Consider the following 18,576-nt stretch of genomic DNA (forward strand, 5'->3'; position numbering starts at 1 on the left):
TTTGCTGAATTCTACTGTTTTTAAAATAAGCAGTCAAAGACGCCAACATCCAAGCTGACCTGTACACACCCGGCTGTTAAAGCATAGTGGTGTGAGGGGGTGAGCCACAGGGCCAAAACTACAGTTACAAAATAGTTCAACATATGGTCAGCAGCTGTATCGTCACGCGCAGCTAACAAGAATACTTAAACTCATGATAATTGATTTGTAATGGGAGTATCTGCAAAGGGGATGAACTGTTAACAAGCTTAGCCCTTTGATTTCAAAGGTACTTGGCATATAAATATTTATTTTAAAAAATCCCACAAATAATAACTGGGTAGCAAAGCTTCGGCGCAAGGTTTTGGGTGTGATTCTTTGTGCAGCTGTTACCGACTGTTAATTAGGCAACGGTTATGGCACTGCACTCTCTGCAACTGTCAAACTAAACTTTGCCAGGTGAGCACCTGTGTGCAGGTGGGGTGTGTGCGTGTGTGTGTTGTTTGTGTTTGCACCTATGTTTCCCTTTAGAAATCAGTCAGTGGGGAGGGAGGAAGGGTGCATCGCTGTGCTTTTTAATTAATAGTTAATTGCACATGGAAAAGCAAAGGGAGCAGAGGGGGGGGGGGGAGTTAAAAAGGAGAAGACATAATTAGGAATGAGGAGTAGGAAAGAGAGAGAAGATGGCAGTGAGTGGGAGAGACTGCCGAGGAACGAGTATGATGTTAGGTAAGCAATATACAGAGAGAGAGAGAGAGAGAGAGGGCACAGGAATAAGAGATGAAAGAGAACTTGGCAGATAGAGATAACTTGTGACAGTGAAACAGAGAGATAATGGCAGACGGATTTAATGAGGTCTTCCCACATGTAATACGGAACTTTAATTATTCTGTTCTCCTGTCCGCCTGGGTTTAAAAGCATGTGTGGTGCAGCTCCTAACATCCCCCCTGAAGTAGTGTGAAGCAGACCGAGTCCCTTGGCACAAGAAGTCTTCATCATCACATGACCAAACCTGGAGCCAGGACTCAAAAACTGAACAAGTACCAGTCACAGTGGCTCTCCACGTTATACGTGCCGTTATGAGGATGAGATATATAAGTGACGTTTGTTCAAAGACGTGAGCTCTTTCTTCCCTTTTTACTTGTAATCAAATTTGCAAACGGTCACAAACGTGGAGGTAAATCGATGAGTTTTTCTTCATAGATTGTTATCAAAACTGTAAGTGCATCACATGTGGTCATTGATCCAATGCTATAGGATACAACAGGAAGGATTTCATCTGCTGTTAGACCAGTATGTCAGCTTCTTTCTCCATGCGTTTGGTTTTCAAATCAATTCTGTACCATTTTCTCATTATGTGTCCTGGACAAAACCACAAACCTTACTTTGCACAAGAGTAAATATAAATGGAAACAAGTCAGTCAAAGGCCACACTAGCGGCTCTGTAGGCTGGACTTTGACTTTGACAGAACGTTCCTTTGAGCTAAATGCTAACAAGCTCACAATGACGGGGCTAACATGCTTATGTTCAGCCGGGATACGGTTTACTGTGTTCACCACAACAGTTTGTTAGCATGCGAACGTGCTTGTGTTTAGTTCTTTAGGTGTGTGTGTGATAGTGTGTGTGTGTGCTCAGGATGCTACTGCTTGACCTCAAGGTGTGACGGCAAGTGAGTGGAGCCAAATGACGGAGCAGCTGATACCTCCATTTCTGTGTGCGTTTGTGTGTCAGTCGGGGTGGGGGCTTTATTTCTGACCCCTTTGGCTATTTATAGCTTTTTCTGATTATCTCTCACCTCTTTCATGCTCTCGCTCACACCCATTATCACCCATCACATTTTTATCCCCTCTTTCTCCTTCACTCTTTGCTCTTAACACTCCCGTAAACACTCACACACACACACACACACACACGTACACACAGAGTACGTTGTGTAAGTAACTCTGTCCGTTAGTGTTGACAGGAGTTGGTCAGCGTGCACTTTGTCACACTAAGAGCTCTGTTGACAAAGACCACGAAGTGAGTGGCTTGATGTACAGCATAGCGATGAAGAACCAATCGTGTGTGTGTGCGTGTGTGTCTGGATAAACTGTTAGCTAGCAACAATGAGGAACAGAAATAGATACCTAATTGCGCCGTGTGGTTTGTCGGCTTTCTGTTTTTGTGTGTTCACATGAGTAGGTGTGAGGATAAAAATATGAGAGTGGGGGATAATGGGAGACAGAGAGGGGAGAGACACGCATGTTGTGTTGGACACAATGATGTGCGTGTGGTCACGTTTGTGTCCAAACACATACAGCAAGAGAAGTCTGGCATCGACTACAATGTCCTCTCTTTTAGTATCGCTGATGGGTTTTTCTTTCCAGCAGTTTTGGTCTACGGTTGTCAGACGGGCCTTCCATACGGCTGCGTTTTGTAATTCACTGAGTATGTACAGCGTTTGGCTTTATATTAGATCAAATGTAAATGCCACTGCTGTAAGCATCTGTCTGTCTAACGCTCTGATGGCAGGAGCCAGTGTCACCTTCAACCAAAAGGCAGTAGTTCCACATTTTAGAGGAGTTCAATGTTGTTGTTGTTTTTAATATAAATCTTAATTATAAATTCAATTTTGTTGCAGAATGGCACACATCAAAGGACTGCGATGTTGGCACGCTTTTGTCGTGATTCGTAGAAAAACATGGACTCCTGAGGGGAGGTTTTGCGGCGCTGTCTGATTCACACCAGGTCCCATGAGGTGACGGTGATGAAGAGTGGTTGTCATTACTTTATTGCCTTTTAAGCTGCTCCGTCGCCGTGGCTGACACTAATATCAGCTGAGATGCACATCGTTTGCCCCCACAGTGCAAACATTACTGACTTTCGGAAGCCTTCTGTTCAAAATAAACAAACACATTCATCGACTTATGTTGCACACGTCAGTGTGGTTGTGTTTAGCTCGATGATGCCAGGTGGAGCCACGCAGGCACGACTCAATGACGTCAGGTGATTGTAAGAGTGTGTCCTCACTTTACCTTACCATCCAAGGGAAAAAAACAATATCCACGACCAATAAAGTGATGAAAACCGCCCCTCCATGTGTGATTAGTGCTTCACCATCTTTATTAGTTTCTGGAACCAGGAAATCCAAAGCACAGGTGTGTCCCGAAATCCATGCTACGTACTAATTCTCAGCACATTCTAAGTACTTAGCGTGTTTACACTGGGAAAGTGACGCATACTCAAACCCAACAGTATGAATACTTCAGACCAAGTAATGAGTGTGTTGTTGACAGACACATTCCCCCACAATGCAATGCACAAAGGAAATGGAAGAGCTTCACAGAGCTTGAAAAATGAAAACAGATTGCATATGATTATGAGACGCCTTCAGAAAGATGTAGCCTTTCCTGCTTGCAGAAAATGCCTCGCCTCAGTTAGACAGTCTAACACGCACTCAAACAAAAAAGACAATGAGGTCAATGTAAATATTGCTTATTGATATTGCGACACCTGCTGTATGTCCAGAATGGCCGCCATATCATGGAATGATACCGTGGTTAAATTGCCCATATGTCTGTCCTGCTGTCCTGCTGTCCATCTGTCCTGCTGTCCATCTGTCTGTCTCGGTGTGAAACTAAACTACGTTTCAGGTCACTGTGCAGATTGTGCCAAAGCGACGGGAAATTGCACACATACACACCGACACACACAGTGCTCTCTCTCTCTGCTGACAGAAGGGCTTGGAGAGAGGGTAATGAGAAAAGGTCCTCATGCATGAAAGCTCACGTCAGCAGTCCAGCCAATCCAACACACACACGAAAACAAGTCCTTGATACACTTCTAATACTTGCTGCAACACTTCCTTATTTTTTTTCACCTGAGTTCTCTCTTTTTTTGTGACTCTCTCTCTCTCTCTCTCTCTCTCTCTCTCTCTCTCTCTCTCTCTCTCTCTCTCTCTCGTTAATACGATAATAACGTTCACTTTTTAGGAAGACGGTAACAATTCATCAAAAACATCGCACAAATTCACCTTGCTTATCTCTTCAGGACAACACCTTTGTTCTAAAATGAGGAGAGCAGGTTGACGTATCGTACGTCTCATGTTGGAAGGATAGAGATACCGGTACATCAGAAGTCTCTGATTCCATTTTTTAAGTTCTTATTGATTGGAGTTTCGTGTAACTGTTAGACACGCGTCTCCCTTCTCCTTGGCATCTGCGGCTCAGCGCACTGTTTCCGCAGACACTGCAGCTTCCAATTAGGACTTTGTCCTCGTTTCACCTCTGATGCAAGAAGAGATGGAGGGAAGAATAAAAAAAACATTGTCTGCTTGACAAGTCATTACGACGTGTGAGACAACAGGAAAGGTTAAAAGCCAGGCTATAAGGACTAAAAGATTTAGATTTGATTCAGTGACACAGTGTGTATTCATCCATAGACAGACATTACCTGATGTAGGGATGCAGCCATTAATCGACCGAACATCGGCGTCGACCGATATTCACCTTGTTGACTGCCGAAAGCACATCTGCATTTAAGGTGACATTCGCAGATGGCAGTGGCCCGAGTCTTGTCTATCTGTTTTGTCGCATCAATTTTGCACCTGCTAAATGTTGTGTTGGAGCCGGACAACAGTAATCAGCTGCTGATTCGGATAAGACGCCACTGTCATGACGACGGGTGCCGTGCGCACGTGTGGTGCACGAACAAAAGTGCAAGAAAAAGTCAGCCGTGTGATATGCAACTTAATTTATGTTTCACAAAAAAGGTAGCCTATGTAAGTAGCCTACTGAAACATTCTCCTCGTTAAGGACTTCAGTAGTTGTATAGCAGCTAAAAAGGCAAAAATCAAAAAATGTAAATAACAAAACATCGGCTCTTGGCCAAGTTTGTTAATTTTTTAAACATCGGTATCGGGTATCGGCCCATATTTCCACAATTGGTGCATCCCCAGTAAGAAGCATCCTTAGCTAGTTGCAGTGTGTAGATCTGTGCTCGGGCCTCTATGTGAAAGTCACAGACGTGAACAGAAGCCTGCTGTATTTATATAGGACTGGCAGGCTGCCTGATTGATCTGAAACCGTACACTGCCCAGGACTGTGCTGTCCTCCAGACCACAAATACATCAACTCACACAACGTAAACATGCTCTCTCACACACACACACACACACACACACACACACACATGAACTTGCATACCAATGTATGGTTTGTCAGATGACAACACACACACTGCTTGGATGTTTTTTAAGACAGAGCAGTGTGTGCGTTTGCTTTTTTTAAACTTCAGTTTTCTTTAAATATGTGTGTTAATAATTCCTTTAAAGGGATAGTTTGGGTGTTTTGAATCGGGGTTGTTTGAGGTACTCATCTATAGTCCAAGTACAATTTTGAGGAACTTGTACCTAACCTGAGTATTTCAGCTCTTGTTGAATTGGGTTTTATTAAAGGATTTTAAATTCGTGGCCCTTGGACTGACTCGTGTGTTAAAAAGGGCTGGACGTACCGACTGAGAAGCTACGACATTACCTCATTTGTATTGAGTCCGAAAGCGTGCTTGTTTCAAGATGCAGACAAATGACTTGACTGTGTAGCAGGTACAACCGTTTCCCCCGCTTCATCGTAGAGATTAGTGGGTGGTGCGCCCATCGGCTAATCTCTTTGGCGTGTCAGGAGGGCAGATCCTCAATAGGACGAGACAAATGCTCTGTGACTTCATAGAGATGTTGGAAGATGTGTTTCAAGAAGGTGCCAGGTTCCATCCTCGGTCCTCTCTGAGCAGAGATCTTGTTCACTCGGGTTCATTTATGTGCGGGGATGTTGTCAGTCTGTATTACCTCAAAATGTTGCCCCAAACCTGTATCCGTCTGTCTGTATCAGTCAGCTGTTTTTTGTCTGGTGTCCTGTCTGTTGTTCTTGCTGCCCGTCACTCTGTCAACTCCCTTGTTTGACTTTGTCCGATTCGTCCGTCTGTACTTTCCTCCTGCCGGTCTGTCCTCCCGGGTAACTGTCTAACCACCTTTGAGTCTGTCTGTCGGTGTGTCCTTGTGTGCATGACATTTAAAACAGCAGGACGGGCTGCTGCTTGCACTGTGTGCCTAAATGTCAGCTTCGCCTACTGGTTATGGACCCTCCGCTCCCTCCCCTCCCTCCCCCCTGGTCTGCTCTCTCTGTGTTTTGGTTGTAACCCTCCTTCAACCTTCTTCCTAACCCCTTGCCCCCATTCTTCTGAAACCTTCTCCCTCCTTTATTTACCTGACCGTATCATCCCAAGAACACCTCAAGATGTCCACATGATCTCATTTGAATAACTTATTACTGCACCATTTTGTGGCTTATGTATCTATAATCGGGCCGTAACGCTTTTGTGTATTCGTGCCGAACCAAACAGTGACTTCTGTTTGGCGCTACATCCCTAATCTGTCGATTTATGTAACTGTTGATGACAGGAAGGAAAGACATGACCAGCATACTGCAACACGCACACTTCTTATTTCTGTCTCTTTGCTTATATGTTTCCTGTCTGTCTCTATAAGAAGCTTGGAAGGGGCTGCTGTTCCTATCTCTGCATGCAAAAAGCACAATGCCGACCCTAACTGACCCATTGACTGACGCGTATGTATTTGTGTGTGTGTTCAGGATCATCCATGAGGACGGTTTCTCTGGCGACGACGTAAAGCAGTACAAGCCTGTCGTTTACAGCAACACCATCCAATCTCTGGCTGCCATCGTTCGTGCCATGGATACACTGGGGCTGGAATACGGAGACAAAGAACGGAAGGTCAGCACTCGTCCCCCACGGTCCCACACACACACACACACACACACACACACACACACACACACACACACACACACACACACACACACACACACACATTCAATTGAATCTCACACGTACACACACACAGCGACATTTACGCTTCATTTTTCAAATACTGTCACCAGATGTGTGTAGTGTATTACGGCTTACAGTCACACTGAAATGTAGCACAGAAACCAGACCGTCACAGATGGAAACATCAACCTACAGTGGGGCAAAAAAGTATTTAGTCAGCCACCAATTGTGCAAGTTCTCCCACTTAAAAAGATGAGAGATGCCTGTAATTTTCATCATAGGTACACTTCAACTATGAGAGACAGAATGGGGGGAAAGAATCCAGGAAATCACATTGTAGGATTTTTAATGAATTAATTGGTAAATTCCTCGGTAAAATAAGTATTTGGTCACCTACAAACAAGCAAGATTTCTGGCTGTCACAGACCTGTAACTTCTTCTTTAAGAGGCTCCTCTGTCCTCCACTCGTTACCTGTATTAATGACACCTGTTTGAACTCGTTATCAGTATAAAAGACACCTGTCCACAACCTCAAACAGTCACACTCCAAACTCCACTATGGCCAAGACCAAAGAGCTGTCAAAGGACACCAGAAACAAAATTGTAGACCTGCACCAGGCTGGGAAGACTGAATCTGCAATAGGTAAGCAGCTTGGTGTGAAGAAATCAACTGTGGGAGCAATTATTAGAAAATGGAAGACATACAAGACCACTGATAGTCTTCCTCGATCTGGGGCTCCACGCAAGATCTCACCCCGTGGGGTCAAAATGATCACAAGAACGGTGAACAAAAATCCCAGAACCACACGGGGGGACCTAGTGAATGACCTGCAGAGAGCTGGGACCAAAGGCTACCATCAGTAACGCACTACGCCGCCAGGGACTCAAATCCTGCAGTGCCAGACGTGTCCCCCTGCTTAAGCCAGTACATGTCCAGGCCCGTCTGAAGTTTGCTAGAGAGCATTTGGATGATCCAGAAGAGGATTGGGAGAATGTCATATGGTCAGATGAAACCAAAATAGAACTTTTTGGTAAAAGCTCAACTCGTCGTGTTTGGAGGAGAAAGAATGCCGAGTTGCATCCAAAGAACACCATACCTACTGTGAAGCATGGGGGTGGAAACATCATGCTTTGGGGCTGTTTTTCTGCAAGGGGACCAGGACGACTGATCCGTGTAAAGGAAAGAATGAATGGGTCCATGTATCGTGAGATTTTGATTGGAAACCTCCTTCCATCAGCAAGGGCATTGAAGATGAAACGTGGCTGGGTCTTTCAGCATGACAATGATCCCAAACACACCGCCCGGGCAACGAAGGAGTGGCTTCGTAAGAAGCATTTCAAGGTCCTGGAGTGGCCTAGCCAGTCTCCAGATCTCAACCCCATAGAAAATCTGTGGAGGGAGTTGAAAGTCCGTGTTGCCCAGCGACAGCCCCAAAACATCACTGCTCTAGAGGAGATCTGCATGGAGGAATGGGCCAAAATACCAGCAACGGTGTGTGAAAAGCTTGTGAAGACTTACAGAAAACGTTTGACCTCTGTCATTGCCAACAAAGGGTATATAACAAAGTATTGAGATGAACTTTTGTTATTGACCAAATACTTATTTTCCACCATAATTTGCAAATAAATTCTTTAAAAATGTGATTTTCTGGATTTTTTTTTTTTCTCATTTTGTCTCTCATAGTTGAAGTATACCTATGATAAAAATTACAGGCCTCTCATCTTTTTAAGTGGGAGAACTTGCACAATTGGTGGCTGACTACATACTTTTTTTTCCCCACTGTACATGAACCACTGATGTAATTCTCCAAATGCTGAGCTTCCAGTCCTGAATGCAGCAAGTAGCCACTGGAGGAATGCCATAAGAGCTTATGTAGTTCAGAGAGAGGGCACCGTGTGCCTTACGTAGAGCGACTCTCTTTCAACCAAAGCACCAGGAGTCCAGCTCTTATATCAGACCCGACACAGTACCTCTGAGCAAGACACCGATCTCTGCCAGCTTCAGCTTGTTACTGTGTGCACGGTTAGGGCGACCCTGTCCGCAGTGCACATTAACCATGCAATGTACCATATAGGTAGAGTGTGTTGTTGCTGTCACAGCTTCATAAAGCTGGTGTTGAAGCACGTTGTCTTGGTGAGCTGAAGAAAGGTGAGAAATCCTCACAACATTAGCATTTTCTACCCACACTGATGAAGAAATCTAAGGACTGTTATTTATGCATCAAAAGTTAGAGACTCAAGTAGGACTAACTTTTTTTTTTTTAGTTATTTCAGTGACTTGATAGATAATAAACCAATTGCAAAGGTCCTTCCGGAGCTGCAGTAGAGGAATGCGGATGTCACACACTCCCAGTGACTTTGCCAAAAGCTCACAAGCAGCACATGATCCAAGGACAATGGCAGATTTGTGTTAGTGCAGACCTCCCTGTGCAGATGCAATGTATACCGTTTGGTCCGGTTGAACATGTCTATTCAGCGGTGTGCAGCTGCGCCTGTCTCAGCAGCATAGCGCACGTTAAGCTCTCAGCTGGAGGTGGACGAGCTGAGGTGAAACCTCACCCGTGTGTTTTTTTTGGGGGGGTATCATCCTTAACAAGTGCTTGCCATCATTTCTCAGGCAGACACTACAATCCACAGCAGTAAACGGCAACATATTGATTGTTTGCACATGCTTTATCGAGCAGTCTAGGTTGGGATAGTAGAAGAAATGCAATTATGACAACAATATCTTTTTAGTTCTGAAGGTGGAACAGAATCAGACAAAAACACAAACGATTTAAAGTCATATTTCTTAACTCCTTATGATGTTGGAAATCGTTTCTCTCCCTCCTTGGGTTGGACGACCAACTTTGACTCTGTTATTGAGCGTCAGCTTGTCATCACTCTGTTTTCTTACATGTTAAAAACTGTCTACACCAGCACTGATTTGGGGCCTGATGGGAAAAGCCGCCATCTAACCCTGTCATGATCCTGTCATGTCCTGCTTCTGAGTCCCCTAAATCCTACAGCATACAAGTACAATATACAGTATGATACGCTAATTGAGGATTATGAGTCTAATCCACGGAAGAGCATCAGTTCTCTCCCAATACAGTGCAATGGAAGGAGGTTAATTAGAGATATAAGGATCGTGAAGACGCAGGGCTGCATTATTCCAACCTCTCTTGGCCCGCGTCTCGGTTTAAGGTCCAACATTTCTCATGATTTATGCCATTAGAGATGTGAAGATTTGAATTAGCTGTTCCTTTTGTAGCCTGTCTTCAATGTGGAGTATGGAGGGAGCTCCAAATGGATAGCAGTGGCAAAAAACTGCAGATCGACTGAGGACTGGAATGTTGCATTCAAATACAATCCGTACCTGACCTCTGTAATTACATGTATGCAGTACACCAGATACAAGCCCATACATTGGCCCTTAAATGCAAGGCTGTTGGGACAAGTGTTGTATACCAGAGCTTTCCACCACCACATGACCGTCACCACATGACACGTGACACGGTGCCCTTAAAAGCTCCCCTACCTACATGCGTTCAGGTCTGCTGTATGCTGGACAGTGTCAGTTCGTAGTGACACTGTTTACAATGATGTGTTGTTGTTGATGATAATGAGGATTAATGGCGTAATAATGGTGAGGATAATAATGTCTGACTAATATTGCTTCAGTCAATACAGTGTTGACGTAAGTAGATGAGTCTGTTTGGTCCAAACTGGCCTCTGACTCTTCCTGTTTGTCTTTGGTAGCAAGTTTTCAAGTGAAAAATGCTTTAAAAAAATGTCTTTCTTCTCTCTCTCTCTCCCCCACACACGCACGCACGCACGCACGCGCACACACACACACACACACACACACACACACACAGATATGTGCCATTTGCCTTAACCTTATCCAAAGGTACAATATGTTTTTAATCACAATGAAGCTATTGATACGCAAATTACAGGGCTGAAATAACAATACACCTATTGATTAGGATATGATAACTGTGTGTGTGCACGTGTGTGTGTGTGTGTGTGTGTGTGTTATATCTTGGTATTGCATTTCTGGTCAGAGGTGAAGGGAAGGTCTTATTGTTGCCATAGATTTATTAAGGGGAAAAGGGCACTGTGTGCGTGTGTGTGTGTGCAAAGAAAACTTCCTCCTCCTCCGTTATGCTAACTTTTTTACCACCGTCCCATGAAAACCTTTCCCCCATCCTTTAGTCAGGGTAAACTGTCGAATCTAAATGTTATCCCTTTTACGTTATTGTCATCTATGGTCGTTATTTGCATAAAACACACAATTCAAATGATTAGGAGATTAGGAGAAATACTTGCATTAGCAGTTCTAATAATGTATTGCTTTTGTGTTAACTATGGTGCTTTTATAGAGGTTAAAGCACCATAGTCAAGCCTACGCTGTTAATGTTAGCTGTTCAGCGCCTTGCTGCCAGCAGACAAGCCGGCCGCTGTGATTGCTCTGAGCAGCATGCAGGGGAATGAATTCAAACGTGAGGCTGATCCTCCTCAGCTTATCTTGGAGTTGCAGTTGTGACAAATTCTGAACTTTGTGTCTTCTTCACACACCGACTACATGTTGTGTGTGTGTGTGAAGTTACTGTCTGTGGTGCTGTGTGTACCAATATACAAATATGAAATGAGTTGCTATTAACTGCAGAATAGTATCAAAATGTGTTTCAAGACCGAGCGTAAGGCTGAAGGGTGACAGAAAGATGTCGGAGGAAAATAACAAGAGAGTATGGAAGAGAGATATATTGCAGTTTACATGAAAGCTAAAAAGCATGAGCGGGAAAGAGGAAGGAAAGGAGATTATTTAAGAGAGAATGGAGAGAATGTGACAGTGGACAAGAAACAGATGGAGAGACCAGACTACGCTGTGTATAAACTTACACTCTACATCGGACTTCCCCTCAAAGTAACCAGAGGACTTTGAGATGTGAGATGTTCTCACCCCGTCTTCTGATAACCCCCCCCCCCCCCCCCCCCACATCTGTTTTCGTGATCTTGGCTAGTTGCTGTGGCAACCCGGTGTTTTGCCTTGCTCTCAACACATTCCGCAAGCGCATGTCCAAGGGCGCTGTGACACACACACACACGCATAACACATGCACTCATACAATGATAGCGGAGCGGGCTCGAAATAGACACGTTGTCACTGCTGTATGAATCTGCAAGTAGTTTTCACTCGGGTCCAGAGAAGAAGCTGCTGCCACTGACATTTTGAATAGCTGTTAAACCTCCATGACCCTCATGAAAACTAAATGCAGTATTTGTTTCTTTTCTTTTTCGGACCACAACCATTCTCAAACTCAGCTTTCATTGTCCACGCTATCGCCGTGACAAAACCTACCTACAGACAATTTAAACACCTGTCAAAGTACTAAAAAAACACTTCTGTGGTAGTTCCCGCTACAATAGGTGTCTCCAGGACCATATTTTGCCATTAAGACACAGTCACATGTCACACTGATGCTCATAACAGGTTAAATCCTTGCAGAGATAAGTATGAGCAGCATTATAAGCCATTTAGTTGAGCTGCCTCTTAGCAAAATGCTCTGAGTGAATTTAAGTGCCCTCTCATGAGTAGTGATGCATGCAGTGCATATGTCTAGGCCTTTTATTGTGAAAGGTAAGAATGGAAATACGTGAAGCTGTAATGTGCTGCCGTTGACGAGGTGGGAGCAATAAAGTGTTTGCGGTCTTGGTTCGGACATTAGAGCCCCAGTGTTGTTATTGCATCACCTTCATGTTGGTATAGGAGCAACTTAAGTGCTGTATTTCAGCTCCGTCAGTCTGCTGTATCGATTCATTGTTACTTAATGGAAACATAAACAATGCACCACGCGTCTGAATTCAACACAGATTTGTCCGCCGTCTGAGACGGGCGGCTCAGGAGGGGAAGTTACTTTCATGGTGTAGCCCATAAAGTTTCTTATAGACCACAAAGACATTTGTACGGTTTTGCTTTTAAAGAAATAGCTGGCAGCTTTCACAGGCCTTTTAGCCAGCAGCCTGCACTTGTGCACACAACTTCCTCGTCTTTTGTTTTAAAAGGTATCTGACACTCGATAGTTATGATACACCAATGCAATCCTTGTGTTCAAAAGTGTGTCATACGTCTTTCAAATATGCTGTTTTGGTGGATTCTTGGTGATCTGTCGTGTTGAAAGGTGTCAGTCACTTTATGGAAAAGACAACACTTATGCCATATTACAATATCCAAAATCGATATGAAGTCTTAATATCACGATATCGATATATTGCATAGCCCTACGTCATACCGTGCTGATGTAGACATTATCTTTACACTTGAGTGAAAAGCTTTCTTTCACCTCGACTGTACCGGTTATTCAGAACTGCAATCAGATCTGAAGTAGTGACTCTGAATAGCTTCAGTGGATCAGTGTGAACATTACTGATGCTTTGGCCTTAGGCTCCATTTTTTATACGCTAATTGCTTCAATGCATCCGCACAATTCTGAGGGTGAAAATTCACCAGCCGTACACTATGTGTGCGCGTGCATGCTCAACATTGTTTGTACAGTGTTGCTAGACTGGCTTGTAGAATAATATAATGTCAGAGGCTGATGGTGCCAGTGGTAGGCAAGCACACACACACACACACACACACACACACGCGTTACTGTATTACAATGTCACTACTTCTGCCTAAACCTGAACCCAACCAACAGAGGCAACGAGTAATAGCCAGTCAGAAGCAGAGTGGGGTGAGTCATGACTTCGCCATCATAGGAAATAAAAAATGTGACGTACTGTACTAATAGCAGACGCTTTAGATGGAGATCAACTCCAGTTCAAGAGATTACAAAACATTTTTTTGCACATCATAAAAAGTATACATTTCCTGTTCTGAAGCAAGTCATTTTGTCATGTCACATGTTTTCATGCAGACCGAAAATAAATCAAGCTTTTTCAGCATACACGTCAACCGTGTTGTAGGCGGTCTGATCCATCTGCCTCATGTCTCTCCTCATTATTACAGTGATTTTTGTGGCGTCTAATACACACTTTTGAGACGAAGAGAAGGAAATTAAGGACGCAGCTGGTATTCGACTGCAGCAGGCACACACACACACTCACACACACACACACACACACACACACACACACACAACTGACATCAGAAAAACACTTTGTGTCTCGATGGACTCTTTAAGGCGACAGAGGGGGGAAGACGAGAGGGAAATGGAAAGAACAGAGAGATGAAATGAAGGGATAGATGGAGCGAGAGAGAGAAAGAGAGGAAACTGGCAGACAGGTTGCTGCCTGTTGTTGTGGAAACCAGCTAGTTATCCTCATGGGTTAGTCCAAGTGTGTGTTAGTTTTAATATGTGGGTATGTGAACAACGCCCCTCTGATGACAACGTTCCCTCTGCTCATTAAAGAATAAAAGAACCTGCACATGGGCACACCTAAGTGTAGTTTAAGGTGGAGGTGAGTACGACAGGTCTCCTGGATAGTTTACTTTACTTATTTTGTCTTTTGAAGTGTGTATCCACACTTTTTAATATAACCCTTCAAGAACCATTTTGGTTTGTTTGAAATGTTACAGAAGTACTTTTAGCCAATGCACTGACTATACAAAACGTAAACGTTTAGCACCGGCATTTAGACCCAAAGAGCACTGCTGGAGATATCCAATATGTTTTTCTTACTGTCAACAAATCCCATGAAAATAAATCTCATTTCTCTGTGCCGTTGTGTTCCTTTCAAACAATGAACGTGGGCACTTTAATTTATTTGAACTTAATCCTACATACACTGCCCTGCTTCCATAATTACCAAATTTGTATTAATACACAATTTAAAATAGTCTCCTCCGAATGCATTATTTTCTCCTATTTGATAAATGCTGTTTTCTTTCTTCCAGATGCAAATTTATAAAATGCACTACAGGAATGTACTACTGTTATTTTTTCTGTTTTGGTTTTTCTTGCGTAGCATAAAAGGATTTAAACTGCATTGCGTTTGACCCTGTGTTATACAATGACTGTAAATTAACCTTAAACCTAGTTTAGCTTTTAAAGAAATGAAAAGTCTACATTTCTGCTTTTTAAAGATTCATTTCTTTAATGGGAATCAATGGTCTTTGGGGAGCCACAGAGAGGCAAGTCGGATAGAACTGACTAATGCATTGTTGGTTTTGCTGTAGAGCGGAAACAATTAGGCGATTAATCAGCAAAATAATCTCTATCAATTAATAATTTAAGTCATTTATTGACTTGTGATGCACATTTTAAAACTTTTTTCTGGAATGTTATAGGCTTAAAGATTGAGTGATTGATGAAGCATTTCTAGATTAATCAATATTGAAAACAATTGTTAGTTGCAGCCATATTTTGTTCTTCTCCTGAGATTTGTAGGTTATCCTTGAAGTGTTGTTTTTTTAATGGCAACCTGCTCGATAACTGATTTCATCATCTAGCTTGTGTTTGCAGATGAGATTAATCGGTATTGTATTTATTCTATTTAATCAAAGTGATGGAAAAATATTATTTTCAGCACCAAACTTAATATAGTTTTGGTTGAATTACCCAGAATGCAAGTGATGTTGTTTAAAGCAAAAGTACAAAAATATAGAAATAAAATGGATTTTGAAAATCATCCCAGAACCGGTTGTTCCTCCTAATTTGGTCGTGGATTGACCTGAAAAACGTGTTTGGCCCGTTATTGTGTACAGTAATAAACACACAGTACGAGAAGTGCTTAATAATGTGATAAGGGACGCCTGTTTTCCATCATATTGTCTTACATTTCTAAAAGCTAATATCAGCACACTCTATTATAGTAAGGCACAAACAGGATATGGATCATCCCCGGCATTAATGAAAAGGTTAAAGATGGACATTGATGATGTGACTACTTGTCTCAGCATGACTTTGCTACACTTCATCAGGTCTTAACATGTGGGTTCATAGTATCAATATGCAGGAGTTTGTGTGTGTGACACACACACACACACACACACACACACACACACAAAAGGTTATTGATCACAATATGATGCTTTGAATCGGCTTGTGTGTGAGTGCCGTTATAGATCCCTTCCAACCAGGCTAAGAAGGTCATTGTATGGACAGAGCCTCCACTACACACACTCGCGTTCAGATGTTTGAACTTTTTGTGTTTCTGAGTGTAGTTGAGTGTGTGTGTGTGTGTTTGTGTGTGTGTTTGAAGTGTGTGTCAGTCCGCCACCTTCCTGAAGTGCTGCGCTGCCTTTGATTTGCGTTCCCTCCCGCTCTCCTCCCTCCCCTCCTTCTCTTTTGTTATTTTCAGCATCCTCCCTTTGTCTCGCCCCTCCTCGCATCCTCCCTACTTTAGTCCTCTCTTCTCCTTTTTTTAATTTTCTTTCCTCACTGCCTGTCTCTCCTCATCACTTCCTTCCTCATATCATCGTTTCACCTTTCCCCCCCCTCGTCCTTCCTTCTTCTTCTCAATCACCCTCCTCTCTCCTTTCTCACCGCTCCCTCTCTTCACGCTCTCTCTCGTCTAATCCTGTTACAGGAGCCTTCTCCATTAGGTTTACGCTCACCGCTCCATTCTGTTCATCCAGTCAAATCCAATCGATCAATAAGATAAGCTCTGTGTAAGGCACCTGATTGGCAGCTTCGATCAATTCATCAAGACGTTCAATCTTTAATCCCACCCCTCAGTGATGTGAGGTCATTAGTCTGTGGGATACTGCAGCTGGCTAATTAACACTCAAACGGGCACACTGTGTACATTTTAGGCCAGCTGTATGTGGGAGAGAGAGAGATAAATATAGTAAACCAGGGAGAGGGAGAAAAGCCAGAGTCTGCCTCATGAAAGTGAGATTGTCACAGCAGAGACATGAACTGTATCCTAGCAACAGAAAGGACCATGATCCTATACCTGAGATTTGGGGAGTGTGCGTTTTCAGTCTTTGCCTTTGTTTCCATGTGTGTTACAGGTAATTTTTTAATCTTTTCTTTAGATATTACGTTGCATCTTCTATTATGTATACTGCAGTTGCCACACACTTTTTCAGTATTCACGGAAGAAGAGATCTCCCACGAATACTCGGTTGCACTTTGATACTGGAAGCTGCCCAGTACAGTGACAGTATTCCACTGTTGGCTCGGTTCAGTAGCTTGTTTCACTGTCAGCTGGGACCCTTCTGTGTATAGTTGGCATGCTGTCCTTGCTCTCCCACAGTCCAGAGACTTGCAGGTTTAGTGGCTCCTCTAAATTGCCTCTAGGTGTGAATACACTGGCAACCGATGCCTACTGGGATGGGCTCCAGCTCCCTGCGACCTTGAACGGGCTAAGCGGTTTGGAAAATGACTTCACGGTGATACTTAGTGAGGAGGAAACTAGCTTTGTACATTTCCCCAAGAGCGTGTGTGTCATCAAAATGTTTGGTTGGGTGACCTGTGGATCACTTGATTGACATCACTTTGTTTTGGACACACTATTAGGGCAGAAATTCATGTTTTTTTTCAGTTAATCTACTGATTATCTTCTCAATTAATTAATGTTTTGAATTCTCTTAAATTACCAAACATGTGGTAAGAAAACAATGGGAGCATGAATCTGAAATGGTAACCATGATAATCCATAAGTGAAATAAAAGACATATTCAAACGTAGAAAAATGTAGTTATTATGGCGAGTCACACTTCACCGCAACCTGGTGTGTTTTCGGCGTTAGAGTTAAGGGATTGAATGCAGTGAATGAGTGTCCTCACAGGTATAGGAATACATGTGTGTGTGTGTATGTGTGTGCGTTTGTGTGTGTAAAAAGAGGTGAATGTTAACACCCGGGTGGGAGGGGTGAGTGAGCTAAATAAAATGCAAACATTGACCACATTTGGCCTGCCATTGAAGTTGTGGTAAGTGGTAATTCGCATGCTCACATACAAACTGAGATGGTGAACATGTTAAACAAAAGTACATCTTCTTAGCATCAACATGTTAGCATTGTCACTTTGAGCATGTTAGCATGTTGGTGTTAGCATTTAGCTCATAGCCCCACCATGCCAAGGTAGGCCTACAGCCTCACGGTGCTGCTAGTCTGGCTGATATTCAAAGATGTTCAGTTTATTGTCATATTTCACCAAAAAGCATCACAATTTATGTTTCAGAGCCTGGAAGATTTGTGCATTTCTTGCTTAAAAAATGACTGAAAAACCTCTCTGTCAACTGGCTATTCTAATAATCCACTAATCAGCTCTACACGTTGCATGTTTATGAGAGATGGTGTCATTGAATTTGTCACAGGGCGTTGAGGCTACATGTGAGACGTATCAAACGGGGTGGTGAGTTTAAAAAAAATCAGAGAATGAAGTGTTTAAGACAGAATTACTGCGGTTATCAACCACAGAGGGCAAGATTAGTTCTGAGAAACACATGGAGGTGTGTCTGATGGACATACTGTATGACTGCGACCCACTCTGTGTGTTTTTGACTCCACTTAGCTACAGCCTCTTATTCCATTGCCCTCTTGTCTTCCCTGTGTGTGTGTGTGTCTGTGAACCAACAGGGCTTTTTAGAGAAAAGCCTGCAAAACACATCAGAGTGCATAACATCAGAGAGGCTCAGTGTAGGGCCTTTAGGGGAGGAAACATACACACACTAGTTCTCTACCAGAGCTCCACGAATCACCCTGCAGCTCTCTAAAGCCACACACACACACACACACACACACACACTTGCCTCACAGCCTCTCTCTCTCGCTTACCTTCTCACTGTGTTTGCCAGACCGGTGCTGCCAGCATCATTTGACAGGCACATGGA

General features: G+C 43.2%; 1 protein-coding gene across 3 annotated transcripts in view; it reads left to right on the forward strand.

Annotated features, from left to right (window-relative positions):
• The window catches only part of LOC142938723 (guanine nucleotide-binding protein G(o) subunit alpha), an 86,740-nt gene that overhangs the window by 10,797 nt on the left and 57,367 nt on the right, over positions 1 to 18,576 (forward strand). For all 3 annotated transcript variants that reach the window (XM_076082091.1, XM_076082093.1, XM_076082090.1), the window contains exon 3: positions 6,604 to 6,745. In XM_076082091.1, the coding sequence (XP_075938206.1) occupies positions 6,604 to 6,745 (142 nt within the window). The remainder of the gene's footprint in view (positions 1 to 6,603; positions 6,746 to 18,576) is intronic.

Source organism: Anarhichas minor, unplaced genomic scaffold (assembly GCF_050575085.1).
Source record: "Anarhichas minor isolate MPS153535 unplaced genomic scaffold, ASM5057508v1 ptg000090l, whole genome shotgun sequence".
Classification (NCBI taxonomy): domain Eukaryota; kingdom Metazoa; phylum Chordata; class Actinopteri; order Perciformes; family Anarhichadidae; genus Anarhichas; species Anarhichas minor.